Source organism: Indicator indicator, chromosome 14 (assembly GCF_027791375.1).
Source record: "Indicator indicator isolate 239-I01 chromosome 14, UM_Iind_1.1, whole genome shotgun sequence".
In the NCBI taxonomy this organism is placed as follows: domain Eukaryota; kingdom Metazoa; phylum Chordata; class Aves; order Piciformes; family Indicatoridae; genus Indicator; species Indicator indicator.
The window spans coordinates 118,445-143,966 of NC_072023.1; the positions used below are offsets into that span (position 1 = coordinate 118,445).

Genomic DNA, 25,522 nt, shown 5'->3' on the forward strand with positions numbered 1-25,522 from the left:
CAGCAGTGCACTGGTTGTCTTTCCACCTTTACCTGTGTGCCTGTAGACCTGCACAGAAACTGCCATTTTACTATCTTGTGTATGGCTGCTGTTTCCAGCTTTCCTGCTTGCCAACCTCTTCCCCTGGGGAAGGAGCAATCCCAAGCATCTCCTCAGCACAGGTATGTATGACTCTCTCAGCAAGTGTCTACAGGTTGGGTGTAGATGTGGCAGAAGGCTCCAAGAGCTGCTCCCAGCAACTGAGAAAAAGCAGCTTGAAGAGAATCTTGGAACAGCTCCCAAAATGATCTCTCCTAGTAGGAAACTGGCTGTACTCAGTTTGAAAACAAGTAGAGTTGCTGTAATTTTTCAGCTGTTTGTTTTTGGGGAGGTATTTTTTAACTTGCTTCAGAAGAAACAAAAAAGCAAAGAGAATACAGAAAAATAAACATTTGTAAACTGTTATCAGTGCAGAACGAGAACAAAACCACAATCTGCTGTTCAGAGGGCTGTCACAGTCTCGATGTGAAGCTCTCTTATCCTTCAGTAACTGTGCAGATTGTCATTAGCAGCAGCAAGAGCTGGGCTCCTATCAAAAGGTGAGCAGTGGGGCTCAGGCAATTCGTGCAAACCAAGTCACAGTCCTTGGGGCAGAAGGGAACGCTGAAGGCAGTGCTGAAGGCAGCACTAGGCTGTGGGGAGCTGAGTTACATGTTGGCTACAGGCATTGGTGGTGCTTCTGCCATTAAACTGAAACTGAGATGTTAGTGGGTCTATGTTCTGCAAACCAGAGCTGCTTTCAGAAAGCTTTCCTAATAATAATTTTATCCTTTCAATATTTTAGCTTTAAAAGAATGTCTTAATACAAATTTCATCCAAAAAAGTCTGTTTTGCTGTGCAAGATTTTCTTCAATTGAGGGCTTTCAGGCTGTCACAACATGCTTGCATGATAGTTTTACATTTCATAATTCCGGGGAAAAAACAAACAACAAAAAAAAGAAGAAATCAGCCATTTCCTTGGGTTCGTGGGAATGCCGTTTGTTGTTCAGAGGTATTGAGACAGACTGAAGCCAAAACAAGCCTGGGAGCAGAGCACCAGCGTTTTGGAGAATCATAGCAGGACTCTGTGTGACTGGGTGGGGTGTGCTGGCACTCCTCCTCCCATTGCCAGGTCCCAAGTGCCCTCTGACAGCAGAAAACAAGTACCCTTGGCCCCTTGGGAAGTATCTTCTGTCTGTAGTGTTGGTGTGAGGATCTTGAAATGCTGTGCCTTATTGGCACAAGTCGGCCTGCCCCAGCTGAGCTCAGCACCATTTTCCTTGCCTAGGAATGACTTGCCAGGAAAACTGAAAAACTGAGACTAAAATCTTTGAATCGTGCATTCTGCCCTCCACTGCAATCTGCAAACAGTGTTTGGTTTGACTGTCATCATTTACTTCATCCTTCTAATTTGCACAGTGCCTCAAGTGGGCATTTACAGTTTGTACCGACCAAGCTTCTGCAGCCCTTACAGGCCAAAAGCGTGACTGGGTGTAATGCAACCCAAACAATAACAGAGTGACATTGAGGAATCATAGCTGGCTGGCTCACCTGAGGAGGTACAATGTGCTATCTCCCTGTCTGCCCTTCTGGATCCATGGCATTTGATGCCATTCCAGGTGACTTGCACAAGCACTTGTCAGTGTGGTGAGAAGGGCTGAGTGCTCCTGAGCTGTGTGGCTGAGATAAAATGCACTCAGCCTTCTTGTTTTGTGCTCTGGGTGGTTCGTGGTGAAAGGTGCCTGGTGGTTAAGATGCTTTGAGAAGTTTGGAATGCTTTTAGATACACAGAAGTTTGCTTTCCCAGAGTAGGAGTATTCGTTTCATAGCTTCTGTCAGCTTGTATTAAGCTTTGTGTTTGTAGCAATTAACAGTTGTTTGAAAAGGAAAGGGTAAAATTGATAAAGTTTGAGGCAGGAGTCAGACTTTCTAACCTCTGTGTGCTGCTGCACCTCACTGGTGTGTATCACAGTTCTTTAAATGCTGTGTGCTGCCTGCTGTGCTCCCATTGATAACAGGGATTTTGAACACGGAATCTTCTTAAAGGGTACAGAGGCTTATGCTGTCAGTGCAGGGAGGAGCCTGTTTATTCCCTGTGCAAGCTAGGGCTAATATAGGAGACCCTGAAAGATGAAAAGATGAAAACTTTGGCTTTGGAAAGGAAGGAGACAGGAAAAGAGGGCAAATTTCATACGGCAGAGCTAAATGGTAGAGCTGTAAATCACTTCAATCAGGGATTGATAGTCAGAAGGAGCATGAAGTCACACTTGGGGAAGGGTGAGGTGTGATGACTGTACGGTTTTGGCAGGAGACTGCTTGAAGCAAGCAAGAAGTGGGCTGACCTAGATGCCTGATATGAGACTCAATGAAATGAAAAGTGGGTGGATTGGTGTTTAGGTATTTAGTGTTTGATCACCAGGGCAGCAAAATTCTAATAACCTATTGTTCCCTTATTGGTTGGCTCCTTAGTGACATGACTGGCACCTCTCTTCCCAAGCAGTTACTCTGTGCTGGGATGTGGGGAGCGTGGGAGAGCCTTTGAAAGTTATAGCTGAAGTTAGGAAGGGAGTAAGTGTGCTGGGTGGAAGGTGCTCTGATAAGGATGTTGTGTGTGCAAAGTGACGTCTGAGGAGCAGCGGCTGGGAGGCTTTGAGGACTGGAATTTTGTGTCTTTGAGATGTAACCCCAGCATGATTTATGATCTGACGTTGAACAAAGATACTGCTTGGCTGCACTGGCCATTGAAATGTCCAGCTCCCCTTGTCCATTGTCGACATTACCCTGTCTTTCTGCTGCTGCTAGGACTTGGGCTGCTCAGAAAAACAGTCAAGTGGTGAGACTGTTAAGAGGGTAAAAGTTGAGCAATGCAGTTACATGTGAGAGACAGTCTTGTGTGCTTGCTCAGGTACTGTTTTGCTTAACAACACTGGCTGTGAAAAGTGGAAGCCTATTGGTTGGAAGAGACAAAAAAAGATATTTCAGGGTGGTGGCTTTTCTAAATTGAAGGCACAAAGCTGGGATAAATGAGTATATTGTGGCTGCTTTCTTGGACAATCTGAAAAGTAGCTTACATTTTGAAAGATCCATAAAATTCATTAAATCCATCATCATTCTTTTTCTATTTTTTCTTCCACTGGTTTTTCTTTCAGAGTGCAGGTGTGTCTCAGTAGTAAACTTAAAGTGCCTTATTGTGAAAGGTTTTCAAGGGCTTTTGCTAGGGTTATCCTTGGCCCTTGCACTACATCTGCAAGTTCCTAGAAACCTTTGGTGCATTTACCTTCAGAAGAGCTTGCAGGCCATGCAGATTGATCCAGCATGTGTGATTCATACCTGTGCACCAGGTGCCACTGGCCCTTTCTGCCAATATCCCTGCAGTCCTTACACTGCAGCTGGCCAGCCCCACACCTTCCGTCAGCACGTCCTGCCTGCAGTATGCCAGGCACACAGAGACTCCACACTGATCTTTCACTGACTCCTGTTTGTATTTTCAGTGGGAGTCCCTACAAAGGCTGCTGCTCTGCTCAGGAGCGAAGTTTTGTGGGAATGACTGCAAGCTGTTTCCTTGATTCTGCCTAGGAAGCAGAGCTGTGTGGGAAGCTGGAGGTTGTTTATGTTAGTCAGGTTCTGAACACAAAAGGATGAATGGTATGGGGAGAAAGCTGACCCTGGCCTTTTGTTGCTGAAACAACAAAAAGCTTGTAAATGCTTTTACACAGGTGTGCCTTAAGCATGGAATTCATTGCTACAGGATATTACTACAGAATTACAGAGTAGTGGAGGTTGGAAGGCACCTCTGGAGATCATCTAGTCCAATCCCCTGCTAGAGCAGGATCACCCAGAGTAAATCCCACAGGAATATGTCCAGGTGGGTTTGGAACACTGCAGAGAAGGAGGCTCCACAGCCTCATGTTTAGTGTGGCTTTGTACACTGCAGTGTGAGGTCCTATTGGCTTTAAACACTTGGTGGTCTGTGAGGCTGGCTGTGTGCAGCAGCATGCTGAGGAACTGCCCTTGCAGCCAGTGGAGAAACTTTTGCTGGCTTCAGTGGGGAATGACTGGGCAGCTCCCACACGTGGTCCCATCAGTGTTGGTGCTGTCACCTGAACACAAAGGGGTGTGCATGACCTCCAGGGCTGTCATTGTTGTTCTGACTTCTCTGGTGATTTATCTCAGTCCCCAGTGAGCTAGTGTGCAACTGTGCTACTGTATTGTACAACTCAATTACCGCAGTACAACAATTACCTGGGGGCACGAACCAGCTACTTCTTGTCTTCAGGGGAGAAGTGGCACAAATCGAAGTCCTGTCATACATGTACAAGGAACTCCTTTGTTGTTTGTGTGCTGCCAGCATATGAAAGCCTGAAATGCAGTTGTGTTGGATCTGCCAGATATTAAGTGACAATGGAGGGCACAAAAATTGTCTGCAGTCTGGCTGAAGAACTAAACCCTTTGAAGTTTGCCAAAGCTTCTTTGATGATGCAGTGGCTTGAACATTGGCATAATAATTTCAATCAGTATTGAAATAACTAGCAGATGTGATGGTATCCTGTAATATCCTGCCTTTATCAGAAAAGTCATGTCTGGTTCACTTGGGCTTCCCATGTAAAGCAGCAGGCAAGTCATCTTACACTGTGCAGTGCTGCAGATGCCCAGGACCTTTTGTAGATGAGCCTGTAGCTCAGTCTCACAGACCTCAAGTAGGTTGTTTGCAAGTTACAAGGGTCATGAATTGCTGGTTGTTTAATGCAGCCACCTAGCAGGCTTCAGTAACAAACCAACAGCTGCCCTTCGACTTGGGATGAAAAGTGGGATTTGAAGGGTTTGTGTGTCTGCGTTTGCAGAGCCTCTTCTGTTCTGCAGAACAGGCTGTGTAATGTGACGCTTACCTCTCACTACAGTACCATAAAAAGCACTTCCACAGTAGACAAGGAGTGGCTGAACTCCTCAGTGGCCATGCTGGGGGCACACAGGGTGGTGCCGTTGTATGGACATCTGGGGGATTAGAGGGTTGGAAGGCTGCTCTACAGACACAGCAATGTTTAGTCAGATTTCTGGCCTTGTTAAGGAGCTTTGTGAAAAGCCAGGGGTGTCAGCAGCTGAAGCACAAGGCAAGAGCTCCTGGGCTGGTGTTTCAGGTCTGTCATGCCCCTGTCCTGCCTCATGATGATGAATCTTTCTGTGCTGTCGTCCCCTTGAAAGTCCTCAGTGGGAATGCAGACCCTGCAAGCCCAGAACAGCTTGCAGCTGTAGAGCCAAGCTAACCTACAGTGCTTTAAATGTCCTTTCTCCTGGCAGATACTAATGTGCCTTCCTAACATTTTCCTGAGGCCTTTCTCCAGTGCTCATTTCAGTGGCTTAGAGTCTCTCTGTTGATCTTGATGAATTTTGGATTGTGCCCTAGGGTAATGGCTGTGAAAATCTGAGAGCTGCAGAAAAACAAACTGTTTCTGATTCAGGGTCAATGGGCTTTTAATGGAAGATGACAAGAATTTTACACCTACCATCAATGGACACAGTGTAACCAAAGGGACTTCCGTTATATTTAAACAAAGGGATCTGAAACATAGGCCATTACTCAGTGCAGCAAAAGAAATCTTCATTCCCAAAGGAAAATGTAGAGTTTTTTCTTGGTCATGCTTAGTAGCGGAATAATAGAGTCTCTAAGGTATTGTTTGAGTTCAGTTGGAGCCCTGGGAGCTTCTGTGCTGTGACAGGTGTGTCCCTGCACTTATTGTGCACACTGATGCCAAGTGCACCTTTCAGTAAGTGTAACCACTTTTGTTTTTCTAGGTTAGTGGATGATCGGTGTGTGGTTCAGCCAGAGGCAGGGGACCTTGCTAACCCTCCAAAGAAGTTCAGAGGTCAGTAACTGGGGATCATTTATTTTTCTTCATGGCTGATGGATGCATGCTCTAAATCCTTGGGTGCTTGGCCTTACCAGACCCATAACTTCCCAGATGAGAATACATCGACGAGGTTACAAACTGGAATGCCAGTGACATTTTGAGAACTAAATACCAAATCAGCAAAGGCGTGAGAGATGGGTGGAAAACATGGGGAAAGGCACTCATTTGTAGTCCAAGAGCTGGCTACTGTGACCAGCTCCTTGCTCCATCTGTGCACTTACTGTAAGTGGGAAACAAGCTTGTGAAGGTTCAGATCTACTTGAGCTGCTATTCATGTTTTTAAAGATGAGACAACATTTTAAGGATTAGCACCAGATACTTTGTCAGCTTCTTGTTTTGCTTTTGCTTAAAAAATATATCTGATTTTTTTCAACTTTCTTAGATGTGACCTTGTAGGTTTGGATAATTCTGCTGTTTTGCTTCTTGGAAAAAATAGCGCAGTGACAACGTGCAGTTTCTGCTTCTGGAATGCTAAAAAATACTCCTGTGGTATCAAAACTTCTGTGTGTTTATATGTAGGGAAGGAAATAAAACCTCTCAGTCTTGTCTGAACTTGCTTTAAGCCAGTTGCCCTAGCTGTGTCGAAGCAGAGTCTTACTAGCTTGATCCTGACCTCTTTTATTTGGGTATTTTATGTCCAGTGTTTATTATACCATAGTATATATAGGCTGTGATTGCAAAAAGAGTTGTGTTTAAAACTCTGAGAGACCGGAGTTCTGTTTTCCCAGTGTATTCAAGATTTTTTCTCTGCATGTATTGAGGAAGCATCAGCAGTTGGTTCCAGTTCAAGCTGTGAGCATTCAGCATGTTGGCAAATGTTGGAGACTGAGAAAGTGAGGATGTACACTTAGAAACCAACAGGAACAAATCTCAGTCACTGGTATGATGGCACAGAGTAACTATAGCAGGAACAGAAAGAGCATCAGGTTCTCCAGTGTGGCTTTCAGGCTGCCTAACTGTGACTTCATCTTCTCGCTGCTTGCAAATACATATTTAATTCTCAGCTTTTAGGTGGCACATTTCAGGTGGAGATTCTTTGGACAGCTTTTCCTTCACTTCACCACCCCACTTGTGTTCCTGAAGTAGGAGGATATCCAGGTTTTTGGATGAGATGGGGGTCATCAGAAAAGATTTGTATGTGGCGGTGTAATTGCAGAATGCAATTACAGATACCTACAGCCAAGGAGCAGAACAGAGGTCAGAAAGACAACCTTAATTATCACATTGTCTCACGTCTGAGGACTTGATTTTGTAGCTTGACTACAGCAGAGTTCTTTTGTTGCAATTGTGATGTTCTTTCCTCACTTGCAAAGTCAAAGAGGAAAAAAGTTGGTAGTGTTCTGTGTTGAGATTTAAAAACCTAACCAGAACTACCAAAAAGGTGATTTCAAGAGCATCAGAAAGGTCTGGGTGCTTTGATCCAGGTTGTGATATTTTTGACCTCTCAATGCTAACAGCATGGTGTCAGTGGAGGCAGTGGCAGTAGTGTGTGGAGAGCAGGTGGCAGAAGGGGATGAGACACAGACAACATGTACAGCTGTTGTCTGCTGCTGAGAGAACGCAAAGACTGCGCTCCTGATTCACATCCCAGCTTCTGCAGGGGAATGTTTTCTATTAGTCATGGACAGATTTGGCTCTGCTCCCTGTTGCAGCCTCTCTCTCTAGCTTGCACAACACATCTCTCTTTCTCTGGTTGCCTCTGCTCCTTCTTCCCCACAGCATCTAACCTTTCCTATGACTCGAAATCTGCACTTCTTGGGGATCCCCTCCTCTTCTAGCTTTCTGTACCTGCCACAAAATTTTTTACTAGATACTTTCCTCCTCTTCATGCTGCCTCTTAGCTCCCTTCGGCTCCAGCAGCCTCTCTTCCAGTCACACCTTAACTCTTTCTGGTTTAGGATGCAACCATATCTGACTTGATTTTGAAGTGACTTGCTTGGCTGTTGCTAGCATTGTGGTAGCGTGCAAATCTAGATGAGCTACAACATCTGTAAGAGGAGCTAACTTAGTGAAAAAGTGAGTTTGTCACCTTAGGGGATGTGACTCACCATGCTGTAACATGGCTGTGTTGGTCAGTGCCACATCCAGTGGCATTTTCCTGCTGCTATGTGCAATCAAGTGGTATGCAGCAGAATGGCTGCAGCAAAGATACAGGCATCGTTTGGTGCTTTTCGCCTTCAATTTACAAGCCACATTCTAAGTGTGGGAATAGCAGGGGTTTTGCTGAGAGCACAACAGAAACTGCTTTCTAATTGGGATATTGTGCCTGGAGCCACAGAGGTTCTGTATTCTGAGAGCAATCAAAAGCATGTCTCTGGCATGCTTTGGTAAATTTCTTAGCTCTGCTCAAGAGCACTGAGGCAAGAGAGTTGCTACATCTTCTTATAAAGAAGAAACTTAAGCAAAACCTGTACTGCGCCCCCGTCCTGCCCAAGAATGTTCTGGGAAATAGGATTGTTTAAAACATGAAAGTTAATAAAACAAACAAAAAATGCTTTAAGTAGGTTCTTGATAAAAAGAAGACTTAGGCATGAGTGATGAACTGAATGGTTAGATATAAGCCCCTAAATATAGCATTTCACAGCTGGAAGAGTAGGGCCTCTTTAGTAACAGGAGCTGCTGTCTGCATGGTTTGGAGCGTTCTTATCACTGGTGGCTGAACTGGTGTTGGTTGGGGGTTAGAGCATGACCCGAGAGTCAAGTAAGTATGAGAAAGGAATGTTTCTGAGAAGATGTTTAGATTCCAGGGCCTGACTCTGGAAATTAACATCAGAGGAGTATGTTTGCTCTTTTTCCCAGTAGAAAACCCCCTAAACCCAGCAGCAATCCAGAAGGACTATGGTTTCTTAACTGCTTGTATCCCTCCTACAGCCTTCACTCTGGTTAGATTTAGGTACTGAGGTGCTGGCCTGAACTGAGAGCCTGTGTAGGGAGATGTCTCAGAATAGCAGTTTCGGGTTTAGGTGTTTACTTTCGGTTTTGTTTTTTGAGTGGGTGGGAGCTATTCTAGTTAGTTCAGGACATCCTACAAATGGAGTATTGTTAAGCTAAGGAAAGCTGTGACCGTGTTCCATTTTGTGTCAAAGAAGCTGTGGTTCTACCCTGAAATGGCCCTAGAGCAGCTCGTCCACACACATCCAGAGTGGCAGCAGGCCAAGCGAGGTCCCACCTGTGTTTCCTGCAGTCTGTTGAGACCCCCCCAGAACGAGTGTTTGTATTTTTCAGCTGAACTCAAGGACTGATCAAGACAGATGCTTCTTGTGCTGGGTCTAACTGGAGCACTTGGTGCCTGCTGGAACCGCTCTTTCTGCTATGGGGCCAGGCCACAGACAGTGGGCAGGGCAGTGTGTGCCAGAGCAGCCATCCTGAGCAACAGAACTGCAATTTGCCTTAGTCTGGCACCTTTAACACGCTGCACCTCCATGCTGTTACCGGCAGTGGGGAGCCCTTTCAGCTTCCAAGGTGGGAAAATAGCACAAATACGAGCTGCTTGTTGGTCAAATCCAGCAACTCTGAATATTAAATGATTTGAAGTGTTAAATGACCAAAGTTCCTAAATGGATTTAAACTTCTTACACTTAATACCCCTCTCATTAAGGTATCTGAAGTGAAAGTAATATTTGAGTTCCTAGATCTCTTCCTCTTGCCTTTTGCTCAATTTTTAGCGTGTTCTAAGCTTTTTCTGACATTGTTCTTTCCTCCTTACCCTTCTCTTATGTTCCTGTGTGCTCTCTCCTTTTATTCTTCCCTTTCCTCTGCTATTTTCCTTTTTTTTTGTTGCTCTCTCCTACATGATTGGGTTTGTCCTTACGTTTTCTTCTTGTTTTTCTCAGTTCTGTAATTTTTCATTTACTTAGGCTCCTGATAGTTTTTTCTGTTGTTCTTCTTAGGACTCCTCATTTCTCTACTGCTTGCTCACTCACATTCCTCCATTTCCATTCTCACTTCAGCTCTGTTTTACCTTTCTGTACTTTCTCAAAGCACTTAGATTTGTACACACTGTGATTTAACAACCCTGTTACTTCCACTTACCCATTTGTCAGCCTGCTGGTTTAAGTAAAGCCCTGTGATCATTTCATTAGTTCTGCAAGTTAGGATTGAGAGGAAATGGCTGCAAGTTGCACCAGGGGAGGTTTAGGTTCAACATGAGAAGAAACTTCTTGACTGAAAGGGTTCTAAGAGCCTGGTACAGGCTGCCCAGGGAGGTGACTGAATCCCCATCCCTGAAGGTGTTTCAGAGAGGCAGAGATGTGGTGCTGAGGGTCATGGGTTAGCCCTAGCCTTGGCAGAGTTAGAGTATGGTTGGACTTATGGTCTTAAAGGTCTTTTCCAACTGAAACAATTCTATATCATGAACATCTTCCATGGTGGCCAAGAGTTGAATTTCTAACACTTAGGATTGCAATCGTAGTTGATATGAATCTCAGCAGAGATAATTTGTCCTATTTTGTTACCTTCTAATAAGCCAGATAAGGAGTGTGGCTAGTGAGAGCTACCCCTTTTTGTCCTTTTTGTAAAGAAAACTTGAAGTGATTTTCATTGTTTTAGAAATGTCTGTGTTGGCTGGAGTATGCAGTTTCTCATTTCCTCCACTTTTACTTTGTGCACAGTAACTTTGTGGTTGTGAGAAAACTGATGAAACTGCAGCAGATGAATGTGTGAAAGTTCAGTGAGTGACACTGGCTAATATTTTTAAGCTATTTGCTTTAAAGCCATTTGTTTACCTTGAAATGCCTGTTCACAAACTGAGACTCATGAGGCTTGCAGAGGCTGCACGAAGTTGACCTGTTGGGTACTGAAAGCTTCACACTCAACTCAGATGTTCTGCCACCCTGTTTGTTGGTGCCATTGCCAGCAGGCTGTTGGGTGATTGTGTTTAAGCATAAGGCATAAGTATTTCTGAGAGCATCTCTGTTGCTGTTCTGCAGACTGCCTGTTCAAGGTGTGCCCTATGAACCGTTACTCAGCCCAGAAGCAGTACTGGAAGGCCAAGCAAGCCAAACAAGGAAACCATACAGAAGCAGCGCTGCTGAAGAAACTTCAAGTAAGAGACATCTGTATTTATAATCTTATCTCAATCTGCAGGCTGTAGAGCTACAGTAGAATGAGAAAGAATAATAACAAGTGCCTTGGGAACCACCATGATGGGTGTTGCTATGCCAGCTTTTTGTTCTCCCTAGCCCTCTTGCCTTCTGATTGGCATTTGTTGTCCTGGTCCTGGTCTGTGTCTTACTTTGTGCTGGGAGCTGTGCTTTTCCTATAAGCAAAATACTGCTTTCAGAAATGTTATCACTTAAAAATGGAGTTCTTAACATCAGGAGTGTTCCATAAGATAAGTCATGGTATTATTTTAGAAGTGCTTTCCAGGACTTATGTATAGGGGTGGACAAAGAGGTGTTTTCCATCACTTTTGCCTGGAGATTGCTCAGGCTTGTAGTTGTCTTTGCTTTTAGTCTGGGGGGTTCTTATCTGAATCACCAGGCAGATTTTTTTTTTTTTTTTTTGCATCCAGTACAGTGTGGATGGAGCAACTCATTTGTGTCTGAAAAAGAGCTAGCCTGCTGTTATAACTGAATGCATAGGGCTAAGTGAAAGCAAGGTCCTGTCAAAGGTGGTTGATGGTTTGATGTGCAGTGGAGCCAGTGCTTCCAGTCATAGTAAGGAAGGCCCATGGTGTGTGGCCAGAGCAGGCTGCACAGCAGCTAGAGTCAAGGGGGGCTGACAGTTGGTACTGTGGCTGCATTTGATACAGACTGTTGTGCTCAGCCTTGATTGCATGTGGCCTGCCAGAACTCTGTTGGTATGGGTCAGGTCGGCGTGTCCCTGTGCAGGGGAGAACATGACGAGTGGGAGGAATGGTGACATGGTGCCATGGTGACAGGGTGAAGCTGGGTGCAGGCCTTGCCTTTTCTGCTCTCAGGTCCATACAGAATCATAGAATGCTCTTGAGTGGAAGGGACCTTTGAAGGTCATCTGGTCCAACCCCCTGCAGTAAGCTAGGACAGCTTTAATTAGATGAGGTTGCTCAGAGCCCTATCAAACCTGACTTTGAATGTCTCCAGGGGTGGGGCTCCCACCACTTCCCTCAGCAACCTGTTCCAGTGGCTCACCACCCTCACTGTAAAGAATTTATTCCTAATGTCCAGCCTGAATCTCCCCATTTCCATCTCAGAGCCTTGCCCCTTGTCCTGTCACTACAAACCCTTGTAAAAAGTCCCTGCCCAGCTCTCCTGTAGCCCTACTTTGTGTACTGGAAGGCTGCTTTGAGATCTCTCCAGAGCCTTCTCTTCTCCAGGCTGAACAGCCCCAGCTGTCCCTGCCTGTCTTTGCAGGATAGGTGCTCCAGCCCTCTCATCATTTTTATGTCCCACTTCTGGACCCTGTGCAACAGATCCATGTCTTTCATGTGTTGAGGGCCCTAGAGCTGGACACAGTAATCCAGGCAAGGTCTCACCAGAACAGAGTGGCAACAAGATGAAGGATGAAATAAAGCACCTGGAGTTACTTTTTGTGCATCTCAGGTGTGATCCATAAGTTGTGATGAGGCAATTAAAGACCAGAGTCAGCAGGGAGGTAATAGTAGTTCAGAAGAGGATGCTGCAGTAGGATTTGGGTGCTAATCCTTTCAGTGCAGTAACTCTTGCAGGCTGGAGGAAGCATTTTAACTGTTGTGCCATTCCTTTTTGGCACTCTCTGTTGCAGTAGCCAAAGACAGGTGCTGATTTTACAGATTTAGAGCAATAATCCTCTCTTGCAGCACGCAGCAGAGCTGGAACAGAAACAGAACGAAAGCGAGAACAGGAAGCTACTGGGCGAGATTGTCAAATACAGCAATGTCATCCAGGTAAAGCCACTGAGATCCACCTGCCTTCTCTTGGGGGTGCTAAGGGAGCAGCTCTTCCACCTCAGGACACAGTGAAAGTGAAGTCAGCCACCGTAATCTGGACTAGCACTTGGTGAAGTTTACAATGTTGTGTTTCTCTGTCTGTTTTAAAGCCTACCAGAAGTGCTGCATGTCCATCTTTAAATATTATGTCAGAATGTAAATTCCATGTGTAATTTTGGCTAAATAAAGAGAAGAGACAGAGGCTGTGTTCTGAAGTGCAGGACAGCTTTCCTGTGCTGGAAAGATTCCTGAGGGTGACACTGTTCATGGGCCTTCCCCTACCCATGTAGCACAAGCTGTACATTGATCGCTGACACCTTTTCCTCAAGCTGCGACGCAGCTCCTGTGCTCCTCAGCTGCAGTGTGCCTGAGAGCTCTCCTTCAGGCTTGCTTTGTCTTTATGAAGATTATCAAAGATCCCCATGATGTGTGAGAGCCTGCACCTCCTCTTTGGACTGAAGGGAGACAAAGCAGCAGCTGCACTGATGGCTGACAGTGTCACTGTGTTCACAGCTGCTACACATCAAGAGTAATAAGTACCTGACAGTCAACAAGAGGCTGCCTGCTCTGCTGGAGAAGAATGCCATGAGGGTGTCTCTGGATGCTGCAGGCAACGAGGGATCCTGGTTCTACATCCAGCCCTTCTGGAAACTGAGGAGTGAAGGTGACAATGTAAGTGGAGATACTGAGTGTGTAAGCAGCAGAAGGGGGGAAATTTCTGGAATCCCAAGATGTCTTTGGGCATAAATCATTAAATTTAGAGAAAAAGTGCTACTTGAAACAGTGCTTGGCACTAGAAGTTCTGTGTCTAACTAGAAAGTGTTACTAAATGATATGGTCTGGACTCTGAAATATTGCCACATTTGTGCCACGTTTGCATCCCCAGGAAGTTTGCAGATGACACCAAGCTGGGAGGGAGTTGATCTGCTGGAGAGTATGAAGGCTGGGACCTGGCCAGGCTTGATTTGTGGGCTGAGGCCAGTGGCATGAGATCCAACAAGGCCAAGTCCTGCACTTGGGTCACAACAACCCCATGAACAACTCCAGGCTGGGGGCAGAGTGGCTGAAAACTGCCCAGCAGAAAAGGACCAGGGGGTGCTGGGTGACAGCAGCTGAAGATGAACCAGCAGTGCCCAGGTGGGCAAGAAGGCCACCAGCAGCCTGGCCTGGAGCAGCAATGGTGTGGCCAGCAGGAGCAGGGCAGGGATGGTGCCCCTGGACTCAGTACTGGAGAGACCACACCTTGGGTGTTGGGTTCTGTTTTGGGCCCTCACTCCAAGAAGGACATTGAGGGACTAGAGCAGGTCCAGAGAAGGGCAACAAAAGTGGGGAAGGGTCTGGAGAACAGGGTGGGGAAGGAGCAGATGAGGGGCCTGGGTTTGTTCAACCTGGACAAAATGAGGCTGAGGGGAGACCCTTTTGCCCTCTTCAACTCTGTGAAAGGAGGTTGGAGCCAGATGTGGGTTGGTCTCTTCTCTCTTGTAACAGGAGGAGAGGAAATGGCCTTAAGTTGCACCATGGGAAAGGTTAGGTTGGACATGAGAAGAAACTTCTTGACTGAGAGAGTTCTCAATGTCTGAAATAGGCTGCCCAGGGACATGGCTGAATCCCCATCCCCAAAGGTGTTTCAGAGAGGCAGAGATGTGGTGCTGAGGTCCATGGATTAGCCCCAGCCTGAGAGAGTTAGAGAATGGTTGGACTGAATGATCTTAAAGGCCTTTTCCAACCCAAATGATTCCGTGAATCACCTGAGCCTTTGCTGACTTGTGTAGGGGCATCTTTGCCTAGTCCACCTGTGGTGTGCAGATTTACAAAGGGGACAACTCATGGTTTAAACTAGAGTAAAAGTTTTGTTAAAAATGTTTAAGTGAAAATATTCTGGCAAGTTTTTTTGTGAAAATATTTCTGGGTTTTGTGACAATATTCCAGGCACACCTGTTTTCAAGAGGTCAGCAGAGAATGTGTCTGGGAAATACATCCAATTTCTTTACATCTCTTTCCCTCTCAACATGAGAATGACCCCTGTGCTTGGGACTGGGTTGGGTAGTCTGGGGCGTCTTTTCTGGGTAGGTTTCAGCAGGAGTCTGGTGTGTGCTAAGAGGAGGAATGTGTAAGGAGAGCTCTATGCTGCGGCTGTGAGAGTTGTGCCATGAGATCAAAACTCTGTTCAGCTGGCTGTGGTTAAGTGCCCACTGTGGAAAATTCAGATCAGCCTCTGGGAAGGCCACATGATGAACTGGTGTGCTTGTGGATGGCAGACCTGGCTGGGCATGTTGAGCTCCTCTGCCCCATGAAGTAAGTAGCCAAAGACCCCCCTCAGGAGCCAAGACAGGAGCACCTTGTATATTTTCTCTCTTTCACTTTGTGGTTACCCAGCTCCTGGGATGCTCTCCAGGAGGAATGTGGTTGCTTGCAGCTCCTTTATCCACTCTCTTGTGGGAAGGGGAGGGACTGCCTTACCAGCTCCTGGTCAAGCAGGATGGTCTTTCCCTGCTCTGTGCAGCCGTCTGAAAGGTGTGTGAGAGCCTCTTCTTTTCCTCAAGCCTGCTGCAGAGAAAAGCAGCAAACATGATTAGTCCTCTTGGCCACCTTTGCTTGGCTTCCCAGTGGAGGAAAGTAAGTGTTGTGGATCAAACATGAACCTGGTATTTCTCTTTGGAAAGAATAAAGAAAGGTGCTTACTGCCTTTAGATTTGGGCTTCATATCTGAGAATAACGTTAGTTCAGCAGCTTCTTAATTTTTCATGCCCTCATGCTTGGGAAATAAGTGCATGTCCTGCTCTCCAGAGGGAGGAGCTGAGGTGCCAGGATTGTGATCTGCAAAGCCATCAGGAGTCCTAAGGGCTGAGAACAGCAGATTGATCTTAAGTCTTATAAGCCATTCTCAGCTTTTGACTTAATGCTGATGTGGAGAAGTAAAAGTTTGGAAGTGGTTTTGCTGGTGTGAAGAGTCTGCAGATCATGGCAGGGACCCTGTAATGTTTCATTCTGTGGACCTCTCCCCTAGTTTGCTCCCTGTGGGGCTGTATTTGATGGGCTCTAGCCTGTGTGGGAAACTGGCAGGTTTGCTCCTAACTTAATGGCCTCCTTTGGAACCTACCTGCTGCTCAATTTCTGTGACCAGGTGTTGCCTTCCAAAGCTGGGAACTTGCCATTGTATTTTACAGGGGGAAATCTCCAGATCCAAGTTTTTCCTCCTTTTGATCGGGCTCCAACAAATCTGATAATTTTCTGTACAAACTTCTGGTGCTAAGTATTAGCCCTTTGGCAGCTTTCCTGTAACTACTCTGAGAGGAGACCTCATCGCCCTCAACAGCTACCTCAGAGGAGGGTGAAGCAAGGTGGGGCAAGGTCTCTTCTCACATGCAACAAGTGACAGGACAAGGAAGTGGCCTCGGGGGAGGTTCAAGTTGGATATTAGGAAACAGTTCTTCACAGAGAGGGTTCTCAGGTGTTGAAACAGGCTGCCCAGGGCAGTGGTGGAGTCACCGCCCTTGGAGGCATTTAAAAGTGGCAGAGATGTGGTTCTGAGGGACGTGTGTTAGCCCCAGCCTTGGCAGTTAGAGAGTGATTGGAGCATGAGCTGAAAGGGCTTTTTCAGTCCAAACCATTCTGAGATGCTGAGTTAATGAAAGAAATGCAAAACTATGGCCAAAATCTTACAATAAACTGGCATGGCTGCAATATTTTGTGCAGGCTTTTGCTTCACTTACAGCAGCTCTCCTGCAGTGCAAGATGTGACTGATGAAGGTGTTTCCAGCTCGACTGCACAGCAACATCTGCACTGATAGCTGAGGTCTGCATTTTCAGCTGCCTGCCATTCTAGTGATCTTAAAGGCTGATCTTGCAGCATGCCCAGAGGGGTGGTCTCAGACCTGGGGAGTGCCCAGCCAGCTGTGGAAAAGTTCTGTTCATTTGATCTTTGAACTCTTGTCAGCAATGCCACTGGCAGATGTGGTTATAACATCAAGCAGTGGAGATGCCCCTGGGGACCTGCTGGGATAGTTAGCCCAAGCAGAAATCATTGCTACTGCATGTTCACACCTACTACAACCCTTTGTAACTGCCAGCTTTGTGATCTGCTACACCTCTACTAGAGTATTTTCTCCTGCTTCTTGATTGTGGGGTAGGTGTGGCAGTCAGGGAGCTGACTGAGTTTATGAGAGTGGCAGAATCGCTCTGGGTGATGCCAGCACTGGGCTCCCACCCAGGAGATAGAATGCAGCCAGCTTTGACTGTGGCTTTTCCCACTGCCTGTGGACCCTCTCCAGCAAGACGTGGACCAGAGGTGTTGCATAAATTTATAACTTAGCTTATGTGGGAAGAACTCCACTGCAGCCAGGACCAAAGGATCTTGTAGGTTTATCTTGAATTCAAAAGCTGATTTCTGATTGGCTTCACTATGACTTTAATCATTGGAAGTTCTCACCTAGACCAGAAAGGAGTTTTGTCAAAGAAGCCAGGATTTAAATCCTCAAAAGCTGTTTGACTGATGCAGCTTTAACAAATTCATGTCTGTATGTAAGGAAGAAGTCCCAGGGACCTGTCAAACTATTGCTGGTCTACAGCATAGTGTGGCAGGATGTGCTCGTGGGTACTAAGGGAACAGGAGGAGCTGATGCCAGATTTAATGTTGCAGAGCAAACCCTTGGGAATTAATTGCTCTGTCTTCTACAGTCCGTACACTTCTACAGGCAGAAATTGGGGCATCTGGGCATACAAGTGCTCAGCCTCCAGAGTTTTAGGCATGCTGGGGCATTATTTTGAATGAGAAACCAACTGGGTAGGAGATGGGAGGCAGTCAGAAGAGCAGACCTGCAGCTTGCCCAAGGCAGTCAGGTGTAAGAGAACAGGATTCCTTCTTCACTTTGCTTTCGTTTGCTGCAGTGGTGTGCAGGAAACCTGTGAAATGGGCTCTATCCCTTCCCAACCACGCATGGAGGATGGAAGCAAGAAACAGAAGGAAAAGAACGTAGCACATCTCATGGCTTCTGTGGCAGCTGGAGAGCTGGCCAGCATTGAGAGCAGGTTACTGACGTGGACTTGGAGCAGGATAGGAGACTAAGACAGAAACTGTCATGGCATGTAATGGTTCTTCCTCAGATGGGTGCCTCACAGAGGAGCTCCTGTCTACATCTCCTCTGGGTACTGCCATGGTAGTCACAGGCTTGCTCCCAAGATCCCTTCTCCCTGCCCTCTTCACTCTTTCAGTAAGATGCTCAATCATGTGCTGTCTTGCTAATTACGTTGTTACGGTCCTGAGGTACTTGCAACAGTGCTGAAGTCCTGATTCCCCTTTGCAGGATGCGAGCCTGATGATTTTTTGATTAACGAATTGTCTGGTCGTAACTTCTTTAAATGGGCTGTAAGTAATGTCTGTGTGAAGCATGGCATGCAGGAATGTGTTGCATAAGAGATGTATATTAAAAGCATATTGTCATTATTTGGGTTCCATTAGTGACCTTTTCTCATGACTTGGATCGTATTGTATCTCCTGTGTACTCTGAGCATGGTGACACTGCCTTTGGTTGCTGTGTTGGTAAAGAGCCTCCTTCACCTCTGCAGTGAGTGGGCCACGTTCACATGAGGCTGAACTGGGCTCTGCTTTTTCATAGGTGTATCAGTGTGAACTGGAATTCCCCCCACACTGACAATAACCAGGCTAGCTCAGTCTGGAAGCAAATGAAAGCTGTATTTACAAGCAAATCTACAATCTATGATGAAATGCAATGAATATGTACAAATATACACAATTCGCAACATTAATAAATATATGCAATCAACAGAAAAGCACAACCAATCTCCCTTTGCTTCCCCCCAAAGGGGACCTTTCCCAAGGGGCCTCTCTCACAGGGGCCTCCTCCCCCAGCCCCCCTTGGCAGAAAGCAGAGTTAGTTAAAAGCAAAGAGGCTGTTAACTTAGCTCACCAAGGTCTGTGTGTTATCTCCAGCCAGCAGAGAAGAAGCAGCAGCCAGACAGCCCAGCAAGTTGCCTCGACTGCCCAAACTCCCCAACCTTGTTTTGGGTAGTGGTTCTTAAACATTTCTATCTATCCAATGGAAATGTTTAGAACAATCATTATTTTGCTTTCTTACATCCAATAGTCACTTATTTACACTCTTTCGCTTTCTCTGCTTGAACTTTGCAAAGAAAAATTAAAAAGACAGTTTCAAACCATCACAATAGGAAACCTGCTGATGCAGAAAGTGGTTTTGTTTCTTCATTCTGCAAAAGAAAGCATGGCTTATGCGGCATTTCACGGAGCAAAAAGCACATGTAGCCACTTGTCTGCATGTGTGTGTGCTTAAAACTGCTGTGGACCACAGAAGCAAAGCAGAACCCAGTGCCAACCAATCTATGTGGACTGATTAATTAAAAAAAAAAATATGGTTTTCCCCTTCCAGGTGTGAATTGAATTCTCCATATGCATGTCTCAAGCACTTTTTAGGTCAAACATTTCATGTATTGTTTTGTCTTGTCTTTATAGGTAAAGAGTTGCAAGGGCATCAAAATTTGTTTGCAGGGAGTCATCTAGGAATTTCTCTTGCATAGAGGAGGTGTCTCAGCTGAGGTACCTGCTGCTGCGCTGACCTCCAGACACTGCTTAGGGACTAACAGCAGAGAGGATGAGCGTGCTCACCTTTCCCTGAGTTTCCAGCACTTTATGTTCCTTTCCAGATTGCAGTCATAGAGACTGCAGAGCTCCTGAGCCTGGCATGGTGTTTGCCAGATGGTCCACAGATCTGGGGAGCCATTGGGCTAAAGAAGTCTTGTCACAGGCAAGTTTTTAAGGCTTTTGCGAAAGACGCGTTGAGGGCAGAAGATTTTGCTGGCAGCAAAGAAGGGAAAGAAGTCTAGCTGTCTGACTACATCTGAGCTTTCTTTGCCTTTTGGCTGGCAGTGTCTGTGGGATAAAATGTAGCGAAGGTAACTTCTGGATGAACTGAACCGCTCTTGTAATTTGTAGGTTTGTGTCTATTTCGTGATATTGAGTTTCTGCTGACATGGGTAAGAAATTTACTAAGAACTGAAAGATTCATTAGTGCGAAATCTTGAACCCAGGCAATAGCAGAGGCACAGGGAAACAAAGCCCGTATGTGAATTGCCTGCAAAAATATTCACTGAGTGCCATTCCTAGAGCACGCATTAGAGTCATCTTCTGAAAAGGTTAAATTACTTCATTTGTTGGATAATTATATAGGTCTAAATTGCATTTTATTTCTGACTTCCAGGTGGTTGTGGGAGATAAAGTTGTTCTCATGGCAGTCAATGCAGGGCAGCCCCTACATGCCAGCAACATTGAGCTTCTAGATAACCCTGGCTGCAAAGAGGTGAGCTCACTGTGGGGAAGAGGAGTAATTGGTGATCTGAGATGTGTTATTCGTTGTTCTCTACTGGTAACCAGAGCCCACCATCAGCCCAGCATGGGCTAGATGCCACAGTTAAATGTTCGTTCTGGCTTGGCCTCAAAACACCAAGATGAAATATTCTTGGCACAGTCCTGTATGGCACTGAAAGCTTTGTGAGGTTTGCTTGTGTATCTGGAACTCTCACTGATAAAAGTCCTCTTTCAACAGCTCTTTGGGTCATCTTTGATAGGCTGTCAACAGACAGAATAGCGTTTTCCTTACTGAATCTTCTCCAACAGCAGCATCGTTCTCATTAACACTCAGCTTCAGGGCCCATGTCAGGAACTGTACAAGCCGTGTACCTTGCCACCCTAAGTGTGGTATCTGAGAAGAATAGAATGCCTCAAGAAGAAGAGAGCACACCGTAAGACTGTCATTGTGGTGTTTGTTTGCTTTCCCCAAAGGTAAATGCTGTCAACTGTAACACAAGCTGGAAAATCACTTTGTTCATGAAGTTCAGTAGTTATCGAGATGATGTGCTGAAAGGAGTAAGTATGGTTGGGTTTTCCAAATCTGAAAAGCCATGCTGTATTGGATGGCAAAGAGACCTCCCACGGTAACAGAGGAAATGAGGATTTCATGGAGCTGTTGAGGATCCCTCACTACTGTCCTTTGACAGAAAGAATATATTTCCTTTGTGTTATTGTCTTGCCAAACAAAACTGTCTGGATTGTGCTAGCTTCCAGTCCTTTTTCCCTCCCAGAGAGAACTGAGGATCCATGAGAAAAGGTGAATTTCAAGTGCAGGGTGATGAGGGCTCTGTGCTACTTCAATTTGTGCCAAGATGCTGAAAGAAGGTATAGCAAGCTTACAGAAGGTGGAAGAGGACAACAGCTGAAATAAGACAGAGTAGCTTTAAATGCTGAGAGATTGCACAGCTTTATGCCTCCAGATCACTCCGAGTTAAATTATATTTTCATTTTAAAGAAATACATTTCATTTGTTCTCACTTGGACCTTATGTCATTATCAGCTGGCTATTTTCAGCAGGTATCATGGTTTTTGAGAAAGAATTTGAAAGGGAAAATAGTCTATCTGTGCAGGCCTATTTGGGGATAGTGTTTCAAGCCTTCGGGAGAGGCAGAAAGAAGGAGAACTCGTGCCAACAGAAGAAATAGAGAGGGCCTTGGGTTTGGTTGCAGAGTAAAAGAGATGAAATAATGTGACGTTAGAAAAATCTGATCACTTTCTCTACATCCTAAGAGAGATTAGAAATAAAGAATCCATTTAGTAAAGTTAGCTAGAATGAAAAGTCACCTTTAGGTTGGTTGTTGCCCACTGTCCGTTGCAGTGCTCTGAAGCAAGTTGTGTTTTCACCGTGGCGTGTGGGCCTGCTGCAGGACTGAGTCCTCTCGCTGCCTTTCCAGACTCAGTGCCTGGGTGTTCTGCTCTGGCAGCTGCCTCAGAGGTAGCAGACTGAGCGTTTCATTGAGTTGCTCAGAGGCAGGATGAGGCTTCTGGCTTGGCTTTGCCTGCCAGCTGATAATGCTGCTTTGTCACCTTTAGGGAGATGTTGTCAGGCTGTTCCACGCAGAGCAAGAGAAGTTTCTGACTTGTGACGAGTATGAGAAGAAACAACACATTTTCCTTCGTACTACGCTGCGCCAGTCAGCCACTTCTGCAACAAGCTCTAAAGCGCTGTGGGAAGTAGAGGTATCTCTTTGCTTTCTATAAATATTGTAGGACCTGAAGGCCAAGGTTCAGTGAAAATGCTTTGCCACAACATGAATCATTCATAGCCTCTTGATATCACCATGCACCACCCCATGGCTGTGGTTCCTTTGTGAAGTGGTTGGTGTGGGATGAGCGCTGCAGAGATGCTTTGCTGCTGCGTGCCTGTGGAGGGGACGTTTGCTTACTGCATCTACTTGTGTTAAAGCGACAGAGTCAAACTCAGACTGGATGTGAATGGTGTGATTTTTGTCAAAGCCAGCCCAATGACACTCACATATCCTGACCCCTGAGGGCTTAAGTTTGCCTTCATGTGCAGTATAGGAAACTGGAATTCATGACTGACAGGAACTCACACAGAGGTGATCGAGTCCATTCTTCTGCAGCAGGATACATAGACAGCTACTTACAGTTAGGCTGGATAAATGTCTTGCTGACTTCGAGAAGATGACTAGCAAATTTATTTTTTAACTCAGGAACATGAGAAACTTGCTATTACAGCAATGCAAGTCCTATAACCAGAAGTTCTCACGTGCTAAACAAGCAGCTCCTCGCTCAGCCAAACGGTTGATTTTTGTCTGAGGAAGGACTGTATGGAAGAGAGTATATTGCACTTGTAGTTATCTGAGATTGCTCCTTAAGAGAGATAGGCACTGCTAGGCTCAAAGGTACCAAATAACCTACAGCTAAGCCAAAGGGAAAAAGAAATAACCTCAGATGTTTCAAGTGATGTGGGGCAACTGTATCACTTGAATGAAATTTCATCAGAAGCCCCTGGTGTTGTCAAACACAGAGCTGCTGTAAGTGTTGAAACAATGTAAGAGGGTTTCAGTTTTCCTTTTACGTAGTGCTTGTGTAAGTATACAGCACCTGTGCTGTTTTCCAGAGCTCCAGATTCACACCAGGTCTCTCTAAAGCAAAATCTGTTTCACTGTATTTGCAGGGGGCAAATTAATAAACACATGAACAGTAGTAGTAGGTGTATTTCTGGCACCTGACAAAATAGTGATGTGAGTGGTTGTTGTCTGTGGTGGGCCTAGTGTGAGCACAGAATTACTCTCTCTGCTGGACAGTTGGTAATTAGGTAGTTTTCACATTTTTATTCTGAATGAACTGTAAGTAATGCTAATGATCTAAGTATGATCTTGAGGAGCAGAACTGAAATCTGTACTACTTCTTTTAGGTTGTCCATCATGACCCTTGCCGGGGAGGGGCAGGACAGTGGAACAGCTTGTTTAGATTTAAGCATTTGGCAACTGGAAACTACTTAGCTGCAGAGGTAAGAATGCCAGTTAAACAACTGGTTGTGCGCTGCCTTTCCTGCCAGTTCAGAAGTACCTTAGTAGGTAGGTCCACGATGCAGGCCTCTGAAAAGATCTTGCATCAGGTCTGAATGGGGAGACCTGGGTGTGCACTGCTATGTCTCATGCTGTGCTCCTGCAGCAAAACATTGCAAGGAAAGATTTTATGAGCTACAGAACACGAGGAGGTGACTTCTAGATAGCATCTAACCTTAATTTCTACTGTGCTGTTGAATCTTGGCTCTGCTGTTGTCATGGCAGTCAGGTCAAAACACATTGTTAAATATCCATACTGAAAATCCTTGGGTTTCTTTATCTCTGTGCTCTTATTTGCCCTTGATTTTTATAGTAATGTTGTGATCAGTCAAATATTCTTTGCTGGCTCAGGCAGCCATATCCATAAAGCTTTTAGTGCTGAACTGAATGCAAGGTAATCTTTGACCTCAATCACAGATGTCTGAGTGCAGGCACTGTAGCGGACACTCTGAACTGCTCTAAATCAGTTGTCATTCCTTCTTTTCCTGCCAGCTCTAGACTTCTTGACAAAATGTTTCCATGATGCTGATTTTAGCATATTCATTGATCTCTGTCAGCCAGCATGTTGTCCAAAACACCTCTATATTCTGCAGTGACTTGATGAGAGACAAACTTGTGTGTTGGTGTCATTCTAGTGCAAGCCCCAGGAGGGCTTGTTTTCACCCCAAACACCTGAGCCAGGTCCTTAGTGGCAGATTTAGACTTTAATCCACCAGCTATGATCAAAGCTGCTGAGTTTTGCTCTCATCTTCACAGTCAGCAGTCACTTAGAAAAAGTTCTGCAGAAGATGCATTTTTTAGCCCCAGTTACAGCAGAAGAACCCAAGTTATTCTGAGGTTTTGTATCTATGACGAGAGGTTAGGTGAAAATGAAATGCTTCGAAATAGCAAAGACATTTCTAATATTTTTGAAAGTCTTCTTAGTGCGTGTGGCGCGTATAAAACACACCCAATGTCTCTGTGTGTGGGAGCCAGCTGCAATTTACTTGAACAGCTTTCAAAGGCTGCAGGTTGGGACCACACAGCTGTGCCTTTCTCATGAACACACCTCACCTTTTCAATGTTCTAATCACCAGGATAAAAGTCTCTTTGAACTAAATGTCAGCTTATTGATTGTGCTGAACCCAAACCTGCACCTTTGGTATTGTTCTCCAGCTGTATGGCAGCTCCAGTTCTGTGATTTCTAAGCTGGATGCTTTGAACTGAAACTCTTAAGACTCATCGTGTAAGGATGTTACACAGAAACATGTGTGTCCCTGCAGCACTGGAGAGGCCACACCTTGAGTCCTGGGTTCTGTTTTGGGCCTCTCAATCCAAGAAGAACATTGAGGGGCTGGAGTGTGTCTAGAGAAGGGCAAGGAAGCTGGTGAAGGGTCTGGGGAACAGGGCTGGGGAGGAACAGCTGAGGGACCGGGGGGTGTTTAGAATGGATAAGAGGAGGCTGAGGGGAGACCTTATTGCTCTCTACAACTCCCAGAAAGCAGGTTGAAGCCAGATGTGGGCTGGTCTCTTCTCCCTGGTAACAAGTGGTAGAGGGGAGGAAGTGGCCTCAAGATGCACCAGGGGAAGTTTAGTTTGGACATCAGAAAAAACTTCTTGACTGAAAGGGTTCTCATACCCTGGCACAGGCTGCCCAGGGAGGTGGTTGAATCCCCATCCTTGGAGGCATTTCAGAGAGGCAGAGACATGGTGCTGAGGAACATGGGTTAGCCCCAGCCTTGGCAGAGTTAGGGAGTGGTTGTCCTGGATGATCTGAAAAGGCTTTTCCAGCTGAAACAGTTCTATGATTCTATATAGGCACAAAGAGGAAATGCCGAGAAAGTCCCACTAAGACTTTGAGGTGAGATGGCTATTGCTAAAATAATCTCAAAGTCTATCTACAAATATCAGATCACAGGCTAGCCTCAGATGCTGGCTCAGTAGACAATACAAGAGGCAGGGTCCATTGCTTGTGAAGCGTTGTGAACACACGCACACACACATAACCACAGTGCAGAGGGTGTGAGGAAATTCTTGTGTTCCGAGTCCGTGAAACTGGGACCAGAAGCAAGCCTGCAGATTCTCCCCTTCCCTTCCAGGCAGTGCATGCAGTACTTGTGTTGCTGCAGAAGGTTGGCTGTGCCGTGAAGGCCTTCTCTATGGAGTGAGAAGAGGCTGACCAATGTAGCAGGTTGAAGCAATGAGCTCAGCAATGGCAGAAGCAAACTTGATTTTTCTGACTCGTAGCGTGCTTTGTTCTTTGGAGCAAATTGCTGCTCAGGGGAATCCCCTCGTTCAGCCAGCTCTCAGGAGCAGC

The 25,522-nt window shown here is 45.7% G+C and overlaps 1 protein-coding gene across 3 annotated transcripts in view; it reads left to right on the forward strand.

The window, feature by feature from the left end:
• ITPR2 (inositol 1,4,5-trisphosphate receptor type 2) overlaps window positions 1-25,522 on the forward strand; it is a 175,758-nt gene that overhangs the window by 16,812 nt on the left and 133,424 nt on the right. For all 3 annotated transcript variants that reach the window (XM_054386630.1, XM_054386633.1, XM_054386631.1), the window contains exons 2-9: window positions 5,809-5,879; window positions 10,853-10,968; window positions 12,682-12,768; window positions 13,324-13,482; window positions 20,043-20,141; window positions 20,624-20,707; window positions 21,725-21,871; window positions 23,073-23,168. In XM_054386630.1, coding sequence (XP_054242605.1) covers window positions 5,809-5,879; window positions 10,853-10,968; window positions 12,682-12,768; window positions 13,324-13,482; window positions 20,043-20,141; window positions 20,624-20,707; window positions 21,725-21,871; window positions 23,073-23,168 — 859 coding nt within the window. The remainder of the gene's footprint in view (window positions 1-5,808; window positions 5,880-10,852; window positions 10,969-12,681; window positions 12,769-13,323; window positions 13,483-20,042; window positions 20,142-20,623; window positions 20,708-21,724; window positions 21,872-23,072; window positions 23,169-25,522) is intronic.